At 42.7% G+C, this 15,468-nt stretch overlaps 1 protein-coding gene across 9 annotated transcripts in view; it reads right to left on the reverse strand.

Annotated features, from left to right (window-relative positions):
* LOC124044007 (unconventional myosin-Ib-like) overlaps positions 1 to 15,468 on the reverse strand; it is a 148,221-nt gene that overhangs the window by 27,769 nt on the left and 104,984 nt on the right. For 5 of the 9 annotated variants that reach the window (XM_046363281.1, XM_046363284.1, XM_046363286.1 and 2 more), the window contains exons 12-19: positions 13,217 to 13,303; positions 12,967 to 13,032; positions 12,700 to 12,705; positions 11,409 to 11,513; positions 9,546 to 9,608; positions 9,051 to 9,251; positions 8,126 to 8,352; positions 6,445 to 6,645 (exon numbers count right to left, since the gene is read on the reverse strand). In XM_046363281.1, coding sequence (XP_046219237.1) covers positions 6,445 to 6,645; positions 8,126 to 8,352; positions 9,051 to 9,251; positions 9,546 to 9,608; positions 11,409 to 11,513; positions 12,700 to 12,705; positions 12,967 to 13,032; positions 13,217 to 13,303 — 956 coding nt within the window. The remainder of the gene's footprint in view (positions 1 to 6,444; positions 6,646 to 8,125; positions 8,353 to 9,050; positions 9,252 to 9,545; positions 9,609 to 11,408; positions 11,514 to 12,699; positions 12,706 to 12,966; positions 13,033 to 13,216; positions 13,304 to 15,468) is intronic. The other 4 variants (XM_046363283.1, XM_046363287.1, XM_046363290.1 and 1 more) reach the window with 1 other exon arrangement.

A 15,468-nucleotide genomic window follows, 5' to 3' on the forward strand; every position in this document is an offset into this window, starting at 1 on the left:
CATGCTCAGAGTACACATCCTGGTAATGCGTCTGGCCCTGCGGCCCTGTGAATGTTAACCTTTTAAAAAGGTCTTACTCACATCAGCTACAGAGAGCATCATCACACAGTCATCTGTAACAGCTAGCTGGTGCTCTCATGCATGGTTCAGTGTTGCTTGCCTTGAAGCAAGCATAGAAGGCATTCAGCTCATCTGGTAGGCTCACATCTAAGGCTGTGGCGGTCATGACATTTTGTCAGCCAGTTATTGTCATGCAAATGACTGCTGGTCTCTCAGTAATTTACAGTAGATTAACATAAATATTTGTAGCATCTCTAGGCTTCCATGAATACAAGCCACTGATGCTATCCTTTGGAGCATCTACATTTAAAAAAGTCTAGTAAATCCATTTAATCTACACCATCACAATAAATCAATTATTTATTTTAGGAAGGTCTAAAGAAACATTATGAGAAGAAAATGTATTTCAGAAGAACTGAATATGAGTACGCCTACTGTACGTTATCTGGCTATGCGCCATGCTATAGGCAAACATATGCTTACAGTGGTTGTTCCACTAAAAGTTGTGAGATAATGCTGCAGGACTTAAAGGTCATTTGTGGTTTAGTACGGTACCCTGCGTCACCACTTCATTGCTCCAGGCCAGCGCAAGGAGGAGTTAGAGCACTGATTATGCTTTTGGGTCCTACTGTAACTCTAACTGACAATGAATGGGCGACATAAACCTAAATAGAAACTGATAATTGTGCACAACTTCAGTATTACTTACTAAAACTGTTGTTACACTAAGGTTTTATTATTTTATTTTGCTCTTACTGTAGGCCACTCCCGACCTATCATGTTATACAGTGCATCAACAGTCTAAGGCACTGCATAGCACTGCAAGCTGTGTTGCTACAGATGCTGGTTCAATACCCGTGCCGGCCTCAACTGGGAGACCTAGGAGATGACAGTAGTTTTTTTTTGGTTTTTCTCCCTCTAAAAAAAGAAATAATTCTAAATAACATAGCTTTAGTTACAAATGAGTAACAATGTCTCATCCCCATGTTCAAGAATGGCCATTTTACGTTATTTGAAAACAAAATCTCCAATAGTTATTTTTTTAAACAAGGAGATTATTATTATTAATTTAGTATTATATAAAAGCCTGTTGGATATTCTCAGAGATATATTATTAACCCTGTTATTAGCAGGACAATATACAGTGGGGCAAAAAAGGATTTAGTCAGCCACCAATTGTGCAAGTTCTCCCACTTAAAAAGATGAGACAGGCCTGTAATTTCCATCATAGGTACACTTCAACTATGACAGACAAAATTATTTTTAAAATCCAGAAAATCACATTGTAGGATATTTTTTATGAATTTATTTGCAAATTATGGTGGAAAATAAGTATTTGGTCACCTACAAACAAGCAAGATTTCTGGCTCTTACAGACCAGTAACAACTTCTTTAAGAGGCTCCTCTGTCCTCCACTCGTTACTTGTATTAATGGCACCTGTTTGAACTTATCAGTATAAAAGACACCTGTCCACAACCTCAAACAGTCAAACTCCACTAGACCAAAGAGCTGTCAAAGGACACCAGAAACAAAATTGTAGACCTACACCAGGCTGGGAAGATTGAATCTGCAATAGGTAAGCAGCTTGGGTTGAAGAAATCAACTGTGGGAGCAATTATTAGGAAATGGAAGACATACAAGACCACTGAAAATCTCCCTCAATCTGGGGCTCCACGCAAGATCTCACCCAGTGGGGTCAAAATGATCACAAGAACGGTGAGCAAAAATCCCAAAACCACACGGGGGGACCTAGTGAATGACCTGCAGAGAGCTGGGACCAAAGTAACAAAGCCTACCAACAGTAACACACTACACCGCCAGGGACTCAAATACCGCAGTGCCAGACGTGTCCCCCTGCTTAAACCAGTAAATGTCCAGGCCCGTCTGAAGTTTGCTAGAGAGCATTTGGATGGCCCAGAAGAAGATTGGGAGAATGTCATATGGTCAAATGAAACCAAAATAGAACTTTTTGGTAAAAACTCAACTCGTGTTTGGAGGACAAAGAATGCTGAGTTGCATCCAAAGAACACCATACCTACTGTGAAGCATGAGTGTGGAAACTTCATGCTTTGGGGCTGTTTTTTTGCAAAGGGACCAGAACGACTGATCCGTGTAAAGGAAAGAATGAATGGGGCCATGTATCGTGAGATTTTGAGTGAAAACCTCCTTCCATCAGCAAGGGAATTGAAGATGAAACGTGGCTGGGTCTTTCAGCATGACAATGATCCCAAACACACCGCCCGGGCAACAAAGGAGTGGCTTCGTAAGAAGCATTTCAAGGTCCTGGAGTGGCCTAGCCAGTCTCCAGATCTCAACCCCATAGAAAATCTTTGGAGGGAGTTGAAAGTCCGTGTTGCCCAGCAACAGCCCCAAAACATCACTGCTCTAGGAGATCTGCATGGAGGAATGGGCCAAAATACCAGCAACAGTTTGTGAAAACCTTGTGAAGACTTACAGAAAATGTTTGACCTCTGTTATATACCCTTTGTTGGCAATGACAAAGTATTGAGATAAACTTTTGTTATTGACCAAATACTTATTTTCCACCATAATTTGCAAATAAATTCATTAAAAATCCTACAATTCTGGATTTTTTTTCTAATTTTGTCTGTCATAGTTGTGTACCTATGATGAAAATTACAGGCCTAATCTTTTTAAGTTGGAGAACATGCACAATTGGTGGCTGACTAAATATTATTTTGCCCCACTGTATATTGGCCATTGCTCCCGAGTGGCGCACAATGGGATTGCCTTGCAGTTGTCCAGTTGAATCCACTGAAAGTGCGTTAGGTTCAAGGCACGAGGACAGGGGGCATGGTATGGGCCGCAGAGCCACGCACAGAAGACCGACCTAGCCCATGGGGAAGGGAGGAGGAGGGGGGGACCCCCACCCCGGCAACACTTAAGGGGCATTGCACTAATAATGGAGCTGACTAGAGAAACGTTCCCGCTCTTCTGTTCTTAGTGCCAATCTGCACGTTCAAACTAAAACAATGTAACTAATAACAGCATGTTTATGCTTTCCTTAATAAAATAATAATAAAAATACTCTTTCAAAATGCTGATGTTTATTTAGTTAAGGATCCGTAATGAATTATTATGGGAATAAATGAATGAATTATTATGGGAATAAATATCAATGAATTACAGAAATATCCTCCAATCCTTTATATGTAATTATTGGCGTAAAGTCAAGTCATATTTTTCGATATACTGTAGGCCTACCGTAGGCAACATGAGTCTCACTAGTGTTGAATAATGTGCTGTTAAAAGTGGTGTAGGTCTTATTTAAAGAGCATATTGAAGTTAGAAGCAATAGGATTTGAAGCAATAGCCTACAACTATTTTAGCACAGTTTCGCGCTGCTCTGAGACAAGCACATGGACTGGTCTTGATAATTCAATGCATCTCCATTGGGGTATTAGTTAGACTAGAATTACAAAATTAGGGTGTAGAAATGTTATGCTCATAGTGTAACCTTTATTTAACTAGGCAAGTCAGTTAAGAACCATTTCTTATTCACAAGGACAGCTTACTCCTTCAGTCGGGGAATTGAACACCAGTCTCCCGCGTGCCCGCACTCTACTCCAGACTGTCACGTTGTACAGCACCATATTTTCGTTCCATTCTAACGGAAACCCAGAGGGTTTATCTTTTTTCTTGGAATAGAAACACCATAATATTAATCAACTTAATTAAGCAAAATTTCTTAAAATCAGTCTCATATACTATGTCCTTACAAAACAAAGGTATTAAATTCTCTAGTACAGCCGCTATTGAAGGCTATCAAATATTTCTCAAAGATGCCCTCTGGTGGTCAAACTAGCACTAACTAGCATTAAATGGTACCAGTGGTTAAACTTAAATAACGTGCCATTGAATTCTGAGGCATCATACAAGCTGCGCTGCAGTAAGCTGCAACTTTTAAAGGACAAACCAATACAAATTCAATCATTGAACCAGCAGCATCGCCTAGGCCGATATGTTCTCAGACTTATGGATAGAAAGTCTGCAGTATAGCATAAGGTAACCAGTCAATCCAGTATGCATAATAATACAGTCCACACTCAAAGGCAATTACTCAAATTAGTTTAATTTGGGAGTGTAGGCTAGACCAATTATATACCAAATACATCTTAAAGCATTTTATTTATTTGTATGTTTTTTTGCCATGCTTAATATTCCGTAGGCTATGTATTGTATAACGGCACAATCATTATTTTAATTCCGTTTTTATTTATTATTTTGGGGGGGCTTGGGCTCATATATGTGCCCATGCATAAGCTGTAATATGCATATGGGTGTTCTACATGCAACATCTTAAATGCTTTGAAATAATCATCACCTTAGAAAGCGCTGTCCATTTCATTGTTTGGCTTTGAAAAAAAATCCACAATGACCATGTTTTCCACTCAGTTTCATCCTGTTGATAAACTTTTCTTCAAACATTTAACATTTAAGTCATTTAGCAGACGCTCTTATCCAGAGCGACTTACAAATTGGTAAATTGATCATCACAGTGAAGTCAAAAAAATGTACCTTAATGGTTAGTTTTAAAAGCATGACCCTCTTTTCATGATAAGTGTTTGATATGATTTTCAATTGCATTTGTATTGATATCAGTGGTTAGAGGGACAATAGAGCCCTGAGTACCAGGCCACTAGGCGCGTTAGTGAGTTGGGTACTACCACGCGTAGAGTGCACAAAAGGAGATTAGTGTGACACAACAGTCACATGGAATTTGACTGCGGTCATGACACATGACTACTTGTGTGGCAGTAATAAGGTAACCGCAACAGCCCTACTCGCATCACTGGGCAGCTCGTGGCTGGGTTTCCATTTGCAATCCGTAATAGTTTATAAACCCTGCCAAATCCGACGAGCATCAGAGCCGGGGGAGTTGGATTTGATCTTAGTCCTGTATTGATGCTTTGCCTGTTGGATGGCTTGGAGGTTGTAGTGGAATTTCTTATAAGCGTACAGATTAGTGTCCCTCTCCTTTTAAGCGGCAGCTCTAACCTTTAGTGCATTTGTTGCCTGTAATCCATGGCTTCTGGTTGGGATATGTACGTACGATCTATGTGGGGATGATGTCGTCAATTCACTTATTAATGAAGCCGGTTACTGATGTGGTAAACTGCTCAATGTTATCGGATGAATCCCGAAACATATTCTAGTCTGCGCTAAGCCAAACAGTTCCATAGCTTCGTATCTGCTTCATCAGACCACTTCCGTATTGAGCGCGTCACCGGTACTTCCTCTTTGAGTTTTTGCTTTAAGCAGGAATTAGGAGGATAAAGTCACGGTCAGATTTGCCAAAGGGAGGGTGAGGGAGAGCCTTGTATGCATTTCTGTGTGTGAAGTAAAAGTGATAGAGTTATGTCACCTCTAGTTACACAGGTGACATGCTGGTAAAAATTAGATAATGCAGTTTCCTTGCACTAAAATCACCGTCCACGAGAAGCGACGCACTCATTGAGTGCGGTCTTCGTGCAAGCATTAGTTTGTTGTGGTAAATAGACAGCTAAATAGACAGCTATGTTCTGCAGCTTATCATGTGGTATTCTAACAGAGATAGCGCACAAGCTGTTGTTAACCTCTTATGGCTGCAGGGGCAGTATTGAGTAGCTTGGATGAAAGGTGCCCAGAGTAAACGGCCTGCTCCTCAGTCTCAATTGCTAATATATGCATATTATTATTATTATTGGGTAGAAAACACTCTGCCATTTCTAAAACTGTTTGAATGATGTCTGTGAGTATAACAGAAATCATATGGCAGGCAAAAATCTGAGAAGAAGTCCAGAAACTATTTTCGGTGAAAGGAAATGATGGATGAGACATTATGTCCAAAAAAAGATCACTGTAAGAAAGCACACAAAATAGTAGAATTGGTCAGGAGCCCATAAAACGTCTGCTATCCACTGCAGCACCATCTCACTTGTCAGTGAATATAACGTGACAGAATCAGAGCTAAGAACCAACAGCCTCAAAATGCCCAGGGCAGCGTAAAGGAACCCTGGTTTGACTGTTTGTCTCACAAAGCAAGCAGATCACTACAAGATCTAGCCACCCCAACATGGCTTGCTGACGTAGCCGTATCACAGTGGGATATGTTTGGGCATCTATGGATGACGACTGCTGTTACTACATTATCCTGTCGGTAGTACTGTATGCTGTAATTTCACAGCATTCTGCTGAAAGTGGGAGAGGATATTGTAATATCACTTTGTGACAAGTTTAAAAAAGGGTGTCATTTCCTTGATTTGAATGAGGAAGATTGAGGTAAATATATTTGCTCTAGGTTTATCATATGGTAAATACAACATTCTGAACAGGCAGATAATAAATACAGCATTTCTGTTCAGGTAGAGCAGAGGTCCTACCTGGCGGGTCCTCTCCACTGGGGCCAGGTCTTCTTGCAGAGCATCTTGTATCGCTCCAGACAGGACTCATAGGGCTGGCGGAAGGCGTAGCCAGCCCTCCTCACGCGCACATTCTCCACCAGGCCCAGGTAACGCACCTGGTGACACACCAGTGAGTCGGTGAAGATGTGGGCTACCTTCTTATCGTTGGGCTTGATGCACCTGAGGAAAACAGACAGACACCAAGGCATGGACATGCATGGTCACACAAAAGGTGGATCAGAGTTGAGACAACTCAGGACCCCCCGAGAGGCGCAGAGGTCTAAGGCACTGTGCTAGCTACAGTTGAAGTCGGAAGTTTACATACACTTATGTCGGAGTCATTAAAACTTGTTTTTCAACCACTCCACAAACTTCTGGTTAAACTCTAGTTTTCAAGTCGGTTAGGACATCAACTTTGTGCATGACAAGTAATTTTTCCAACAATTGTTAACAGATTATTTCACTTATAACTCACTGTATCACAATTCCAGTGGGTCAGAAGTCAATTGGAGGCGTACCTGTGGATGTATTTCAAGTTATACCTTCATACGCAGTGCCTCTTTGCTTGACATTATGGTGACGTCAAAAGAAATCAGCCAAGACCTCAGAAAAAAAATAGTAGACCTCAACAAGTCTGGTTCATCCTTGGGAGCAATTCCCAAACGTCTGAAGGTACCACGTTCACCTATACAAACAATAGTACGCAAGTATAAACACCATGAGACCACGCAGCCGTCATAGCGCTCAGGAAGAAGACGCGTTCTAGAGATGAACATACTTTGGTGCGAAAAGTGCAAATCAATCCCAGAACAGCAGCAAAGGATCTTGTGAATATGCTGGAGGAAACAGGTACAAAAGTATCTATCTACAGTAAAACAAGTCCTATATCACTCTGCAAAGAAGAAGCCACTGCTCCAAAACCACCATAAAAAAGCCAGACTACGATTTGCAACTGCACATGGGGACAAAGATCGTACTTTTTGAGAAATGTCCTTTGGTCTGATGAAACAAAAATAGAACTGTTTGGCCATAATGGCCATCGTTATGTTTGGAGGAAAAAGGGGGAGGCTTGCAAGCCGAAGATCACCATCCCAACCGTGAAGCACAGGGGTGGCAGCATCATGTTGTGGTGATCCTAACTGACCTAAGACAGGGAATATTTACTAGGATTAAATGTAAGGAATTGTGAAAAACTGAGTTTAAATTAATTTGGCTAAGGTGTATGTAAACTTCCGATTTCAACTGTATGTCACTACAGATCCTGGTTCGATCCCGGGCTGCATTGCACAATTGGCCAAGCGTTGTCCAGGTTAGGAGAGGTTTTGGCCGGCCGGGATATCCTTGTCCCAATGTGCTCTAGTGACTCCTGTGGCGGGCCGGGCGCATGCACGCTGACACAACCGCCAGGTGCACGCTGTTTCCTCCAACACATTGGATTCTGAGTTAAGCGGGCATTGTGTCAAAGAAGCAGTGCGTCTTGGCGGGGTCGTGTTTGGGAGGACGCACAGCTCTTTACGTCGCCTCTCCCGAGTTCGTAAGGGTGTTACAGCGATGGGACAAGATTATAACTACCAACTGGATACAATGAAAATTGGGGAGAAAAAGCGGTGAAATACTGATCCTTTAGAATACATGATCCTCAGAGTGATTGGTCGCTTACCTGATGTAGTTGGGGTTTTTGGTCTGCAGGTTCTTCATGAGTACCCCTACAGAGGCCTTGAACTGGAAGCCTGCAGTGGGGGGTCTCTTCAGGTTGACCTTAGCAGGGTTTCCCTCAGGAAACAGCTGTCTCATCAGGCTGTGGGTGGCCTTGTACATGGCCTGGGACAGGTCTCTGTACAGCAGGTCATTGTTCTTGTCTACAAAGCCCTCCACACGGTACAGCACCTACACAAAGGATGACACATGAACAGATTAACACAGTCAGACACAACACACAAAACATAGCTGTTGTCGTTCCCTTAATTATAAAAATGTACTTCTGTTAACTGACAACTTCTTGTCATTTTTCTGAATCCTGTAAACGTGTGTGGCCATGTACGCCATGTTTTTGTAGGAGTAGTTGAAGTACTAGTTTATTATTGTCAACCCTAAACTCATCCTGTGGAAATGTTTGCTGTGGATTGATTCATTAAAATGCATCACTGTCCGTGGTGCATGTTGACCAAACGGGGATTATAAATCTATTTACCCAGAGAATCTTTAAAACTGAAGATGTTCTGGGCTATTCTGATCCCATCGAGTGTCAAGGAAATCCCATGCAATACTGATGTTTTTTTCACTGCATGTGACACCCTCCAGGTAATGCTCTTAAGCCAAATCTGCACGCTCTGCTATGGTGACTATAATCAGTATTTATCCTGTCTCAACACCTGGCCAGTGATGACATGTATACCATGTTGTCCCATTCCCATCATTTTTGAAGATGTTGCAGACCTGGGTTTAAATAGTATTGGTTTTCTTTCAAATACTTTGAGTGACAGTTGTGTGAGCTTTGCACTTTCTATTCAATTGGTTGCATTGCGCCAGGCAAGCTCAATCATGTATTTGATGATGTGCAAGGTGTGCGTGTTCCTCCTCTGTACCTTCCCAGCATAATGTTGGATGCGGAAGCAGCTGTGTGGCAGGCTGTGGTCTGTCAGGAACTTGGAGTTCTTGTTGAGGCGGCTCTCGAAGTGCTGGTGCTCAGCACAGATGGTGTTCAGCTTGTCTAGGAAGGTGTCGTCAGTCACTGTGCCTGGCCGCAGGCACTCCTCATCCAACATGGCCAAGATTCCATTCTGGTTCTAGAATAAAGAGAGGGGTGAATTCTTAGAAATACTTTAAGACATTAAACAGATAATTCTCAACTAAGGATTTTACTACTATTTTTAACAACGGTCAAGATACCATTCTGTTTCTAGACAGAGGAGGAGGAGAGGTTTCTTAGAGGTTCTTCATAAGAAATTCTACATTCAAGATACAGTAATGTAAATATTCCAAATAGAGTTAACTGTGAAAGAGCACAAAGTTATCTTTAGGGTGGTCATGTCCTGTCAATAGCAATAAGACATGGGAAACATTAAGGGAGACCTACTTACATTCTCAATGAGGTCACAGATAACGGCGTTGTTGAAATACTCTATGTTGGTCCATTCAATGTCCTGTCACAAACAAGAACAGATGTCAAGGAGGTTAAAGAGGGGTAACTATTCACTTTTTTTCTTCTGCCAAGAAAGCGTTGTCCTGTAGCTTAATCCTGACCTCATCTAGACTTACTTATACAGACCTGAGTGGTTTAAGAGAAAGCCACTGACCTTCTATAAATCTCAGACAGATAACTAACCAATGGGCCATGAAGTCCAGAGATTAAGGAATGAGAACTGTTTAAGCAGTTCACTATCTGTCTGATAGTCTCTAAAACGTCTGACTGACCAAAGCTATACAGTCAGTTAAACAATTAACCTTTCCCATAGATCTTCTGTTTTCATGGGCTGACACAGCTGCAGCTTGGTTGGGCCTTATACAGTAACAGTCCTTATAATATATGTTCTATTCAATGTATATACAATTCAATAAGAGCACAAGGCTCAAGACGACAAATGGTGCCGAACCATAGGCCTTGGACTAGGCTTTGGAGCTTTATGTCATGTTGGGGCTGGAAACTGGTGGTTCTGGCTGACTTGGTCTGTGTGACAGACAAACAGGGAGTCCAGGTTTGGGGGAGAGGAAATGGGCTGGTTGGGTTAGCCATTTGGGGATGTGGACTCCGCAACCTGATTGGTCAGTGGTCCCCACTGTCCTGCCCCCTGTCCCCTCCCGTCTCCCACAGTGTAGTATTTTCCCATGCACTGGTCTGGAGGGTGGCCAGGCAGTGGAATATAATGGAAGGGAGGTCAAGGGAGCAGCACTCATACTCAGAGCTCTGAAAGCAAACAGAGGCCTGAGCCCCCGGGGGAGAAGTGTGTTTACCCCTGCTGGAGTGAAGGATCAATTCCATCCCTAAAGCCCACAAAGGAGGGGGAGAAAGAGAGAGAAAGGAGAGAAAGAGAGAAAGAGGAGAGAAAGAGAGAAAGAGAGAGAGGAAGGAGAGAAAGAGAGAGAGAAGGAGAGAAAGAGAGAGAGAGGAGAGAAAGAGAGAGAGAGGAGAGAAAGAGAGAGAGAGGAGAGAAAGGAGAGAGAGAGAGAGAGAGAGAGAAAGAGAGAGAGAGGAGAGAAAGAGAGAGAGGAGAGAAAGAGAGAAAGGAGAGAAAGAGAGAGAGAGAAAGAGAGAAAGAGAGAAAGGAGAGAAAGAGAGAGAGGAGAGAAAGAGAGAGAGGAGAGAAAGAGAGGAGAGAGAGGAGAGAGAGGAGAGAAAGAGAGGAGAGAGAAGGAAAGGGCAAAAGAGATGGAAAGTATGGTGAAAAGAGCCAGAGAGAAGGGTGAGGGCAAGGAATGGGGATGGAAAGAGGGGACTAGAAAGATAGAGATGGACAATAGGACATTTAGGACAAAATAAACAGACTAGGAAGGAGTGAAAGAGCAAGATAGAGACAGAAAACAGGGAAGGCAAAAGGTGAAAGACTGATATTGGCAAGGACAATATCACAACTCAGACCTACCCAAACACTGCATGACAAGCCAGGTTCACACTACAAATTGGCCTGTCAATGTATGGAATGTAGATTAGGTGTCAGGAGGGCACAAAGAGGCTGACAGGCTGGGGGTGAACAGTGAGAGATGGATAGCTTTATGGGGCAATGTTCTCCTCTGAGTGCATGCCATTAGAGTGAAACGACTGGGTTGAGTTCATTAAGCACCAAAGGGAAGAAAACACTGAAACGGAGGGACTACCACGATTTGTCCCAATAAGAAACACTCATTTTTGTTGTTCTTTTTGAAAGGTTTCACACTAAAAAGCTACAATATAACCTCGTGAACACACCCTTGTAGTCCCCAGTAAGGTGAACGAGGGCACAGTTTACCTCTCTGATATACTCCTCCTGCTCTTCGCGTAGCGTCAGTTCGATGAATATCTGCTGCAGTTTCTCATTGCAGTAGTTGATGATGAACTGTTCAAAGCTGTTGTCCTGTAGAGAACCCCCAAAGACACAATTTAAACTTATGTTCTAAATAGGCAAATAGGGGGGGGGGGGGGGGGGGGACTCAGTAATACACCGACTGCTCTCCTCTCTTGCCTGTCTGACACTGAAATGCCACCATCTGTCACCACCTGTTGCTATGTTGACATGCAGCCTTTCAATAAGCTTTCGGGTCCCTCCCAGGTCCTGTTCTCCCACTGCGGCTCCCTTGTTGGATACCACTAGGGTAATGCCAAAAAGACAAAAATTCCTTGATCCCCATTCCTTCACTGTTATGTCACGCTAACAAAGAATATGTCTCTTTTCAAACCAACAGACTACTGTGGGAACAGACTATACATTTGTGGCAATGCTAGTTTACAGTCCCATACAGCCAGGACAATGAGGGCATAAAACTCGATTTGACTGGCATTCCTCCTTATTGCTTTACAACCCCTCTAACAAACCCAACGGACAGAGTCTTTGGACAAAGTCCTATCTGTGTGTCTTATCATGGATGCATGTAAACTAATCTTGGCAAAGCTTCAGTGTTTATCAGTAGCTCATTTCAAAAGGTGTCAAACAAAGACAGTGAACAGGCATAAAATATGAAAGATTATTAACAATTTAAAATATCTACATTTTCTAAATTATCCCCCTTTCTTATCAGTTTAGAAGACCAGTTTAATTTCCAGTCATGACTCTTGGCTAACAGCAGTAGCTTTGGGTTAGGTAACAATATCACTCCATTTGCTTAGGTTACTTGAGGGTTAGAACAGCGTAACTACAGGGCATGAAGAATGTGCTGGTGACCTCTGGTCAGGAAGAGAAGGACCCCCATGGGAACAGAAGGAGGATGTTCATACATAACCTGGTCCCAAATCGGTTTCCATTGCCTTGCCAACCCTTACGGTTATTGTCATACCAAACATTTGGCTTGATGAGGACCATAGGAGTTGGCAAGGCAGCACTAACAGATCTGGAAAAAGGCTAATTCATACACGTGTCAGAATAGCTCTGCTATTGTATGTTCTCTCCTTCCCTTAAGAGAGACACCAGAACTCCTTCATATCCCCCCCAAAAACACAAGGGAAGTCCTGTTACAGATAGGATCTGAATTAAGACTAGGATTAAGGGCTGAGCTAGATCACAGCATGCACACTGCACTCAGCACGCCCTCGGCAGGTGTACTTACGCCCTCCTGTCGGCCCAGACAACAACATTCAGGAGAGAGGAATGAAACGACTTCACAATGAGTGGGGAACAGTCAGGAATATTAGGAACATGCACCTTAGAGATCAATTTAAAGAGGCACTGTGGAAGTTAAGTTGCTAGTTGTTCATGTCAAATGTATTATGTCACAAAACCACGCAAATTCTTTGTTTAAGGCAAACAAGACGCTTACACTTATGGGGGATGGGAGGTGTGAGGTCATTTCACAACCGTGTGCAATTACTCTTACCTCGAAGATTTCAAAACCATAGATGTCCAGGACGCCCATCACCTTGTGGCGCGTTTTTGCTTGAGCCTGAGAGAAGAAATAAAGGGAAAGAGAAAGTATAAGAATCACATAAAATTATAGTCCTGTCTTCATGACAATCATGTCATCTAGTTTGGAAGGGCTTATATATTTATAGTCAAGGGCTTGTAGAATAACAGTGGACAAACCTGGTTGATATACGGTCATGAGCGAGACCAGAGAGAGGCCCTACCTTGATGCTTTCATTGATCCTGGTGACCAGCCAGCTGAACAGACGGCTGTAGAGGTTTTTGGCCAGGGCATCACGGGCATAGTAGGCCTTGCAAATCACAAATGAAGACTTACTGTACAGATTTCAGTGCTCTCAAACACAGAGAAAGATAGCTGTAGTAAATATCTCTGACACATGCTTGTAGTAGTATAGCATTCACCAGTCAACTGGGACAGGGTTCATGGAGCTCAGATAAATAAGTCTTTGTGGACGTAAAAGTGGCATCAATCAGTCAAGCTATAATTCCAGCTGTAGAATGTTTCTCATTCCAACCATCCACAACAGAACAGGCAAGCGTGTCCTAGAGTGGGCTGAATAATATTCCTATAGTTAAAGGCTCATTCTCTGGCACACAGCCACACTGGAGTAGAGAGAGGCGGTCATTCCTCATGCAAACCACACACACACACAACCAGAAAGTATACAGACCCCAGTGCAATCAGAAAGTATACAGACCCCTTGACTTTTTCCACATTTTGTTACAGTCTTAATCTAAAATTCATTACATTTGTTTTTCTCCTCATCAAGCTACATACAATACCCCATAATGACAAAGTGAAAACACTTTTAGACATTTTTGCAAATGTATTAAAAATATAAAACAGAAATACCTTATTTACATAAGTATTCAGACACTTTGCTATGAGACTCGAAATTGAGCTCAGGTGCTTCCTGTTTCCATTGATCATCCTTGAGATGTTTCTACAACTTGATTGGAGTCCACCTATGGTAAATTAAATTGATTGTACATGATTTGTCTATACAAGGTCCCACAGTTGACAGTGCATATCAGAGCAAAAACCAAGCCATGAGGTCAAAAAAAGTGTCCGAGACAGGATTGTGTCGAGGCACAGATCTGGGGAAGGGTACAAAAAAATGTTCCGCAGCATTGAAGGGCCCCAAGAACACAGTGGCCTCCATCATTCTTAAATGGAAGCTTGGAACCACCAAGACTCTTCCTAGAGCTGGCCAAACTGAGCAATCGGGGTAGAAGGACCTTGGTCAGGGCTGATTCTCTGGCCTGATGAAATAAAGGTTGAACTCTTTGGCTTGAATGCCAAGCATCACATCTGGAGAAAACCTGGCACCATCCATATAGTGAAGCATTTTGGTGGCAGTATCATGCTGTGGGGAGGTTTTTCAGCAGCAGGGACTGAGAGACTAGTCAGGATCAAGGAAAAGATGAACAGAGCAAAGTAGAGAGAGATCCTTGATGAAAACCTGCTCCAGAGTGCTCAGACTGGGGCGAAGGTTCACCTTCCAACATGACGACGACCCTAAGCACACACCCAAGACAATGCAGGAGTGGATTCAGGACAAGTCTCTGAATGTCCTTGAGTGACCCAGCCAGAGCCCAACCTGAACCCGATTGAACATCTCTGGAGTGACCTAAAAACAGTTACAATCCCCATCCAACTTGACAGAGCTTGTGAGGATCTGCAGAGAAGGAGAGAAACTCCCAAAATACAGGTGTGCCAAGCTTGTAGCGTCATACCCAAGACTTGAGGCTGTAATTGCTGCCAAAGGTGCTTCAACAAAGTACTGAGTAAAGGGTCTAAACACTTATATAAAGTTTTTATAATTTAACAAAATAAATATATGTTTTTTTGCTTTGTCATTATGGGGTATTGTGTGTAGATTCACAAGGGGGAAAAACAATGTAATACATTTTAAAATAAGGCTGTAACGTAACAAAATACGGAAAAAGTCAAGGGGTATGAATACTTTTCGAATGCACTGCGTGCGTGCGCACACAGGAAGAGTTGAACTGTGACAGGACCAGGCATAACCTCCCGGACAAACAAACACTTCGAGGAGCTGATGTGCCATGGATAATCTGGCGATCCTTAGTTTGATAGTTGCTCTAAGACCTACAACCAATGTGCTCTGATTTATTGTCTCCGTCTGGCCTTTTAAACCCTTCTGTTTATGCTACCTGGCCAGATATTTGTTAAGACACGTTCTGATGGACTCTAGAGAGCTGCACCATTGGGTAGTGCTCGGTCTCAAGGAAGCAGGTCTGTTTGCGCAGCCTCGTCAACTCCTATGGTCATTGTCAAAGCAAAGAGTATAGAAGTTGGCAACACAGCACAAACAGACCTGGAACCAGGCTACCAGATATCTGCCAAGGATGTTTAAATCACTTTTCAGGAGACATGAAGCTCATCCCTTCGTTCTACCTTCCTTCATAAGCTGTGTTTGTAGAGCACAGA

The sequence above is a fragment of the Oncorhynchus gorbuscha genome, linkage group LG09 (genome assembly GCF_021184085.1).
Source record: "Oncorhynchus gorbuscha isolate QuinsamMale2020 ecotype Even-year linkage group LG09, OgorEven_v1.0, whole genome shotgun sequence".
Classification (NCBI taxonomy): Eukaryota; Metazoa; Chordata; class Actinopteri; order Salmoniformes; family Salmonidae; genus Oncorhynchus; species Oncorhynchus gorbuscha.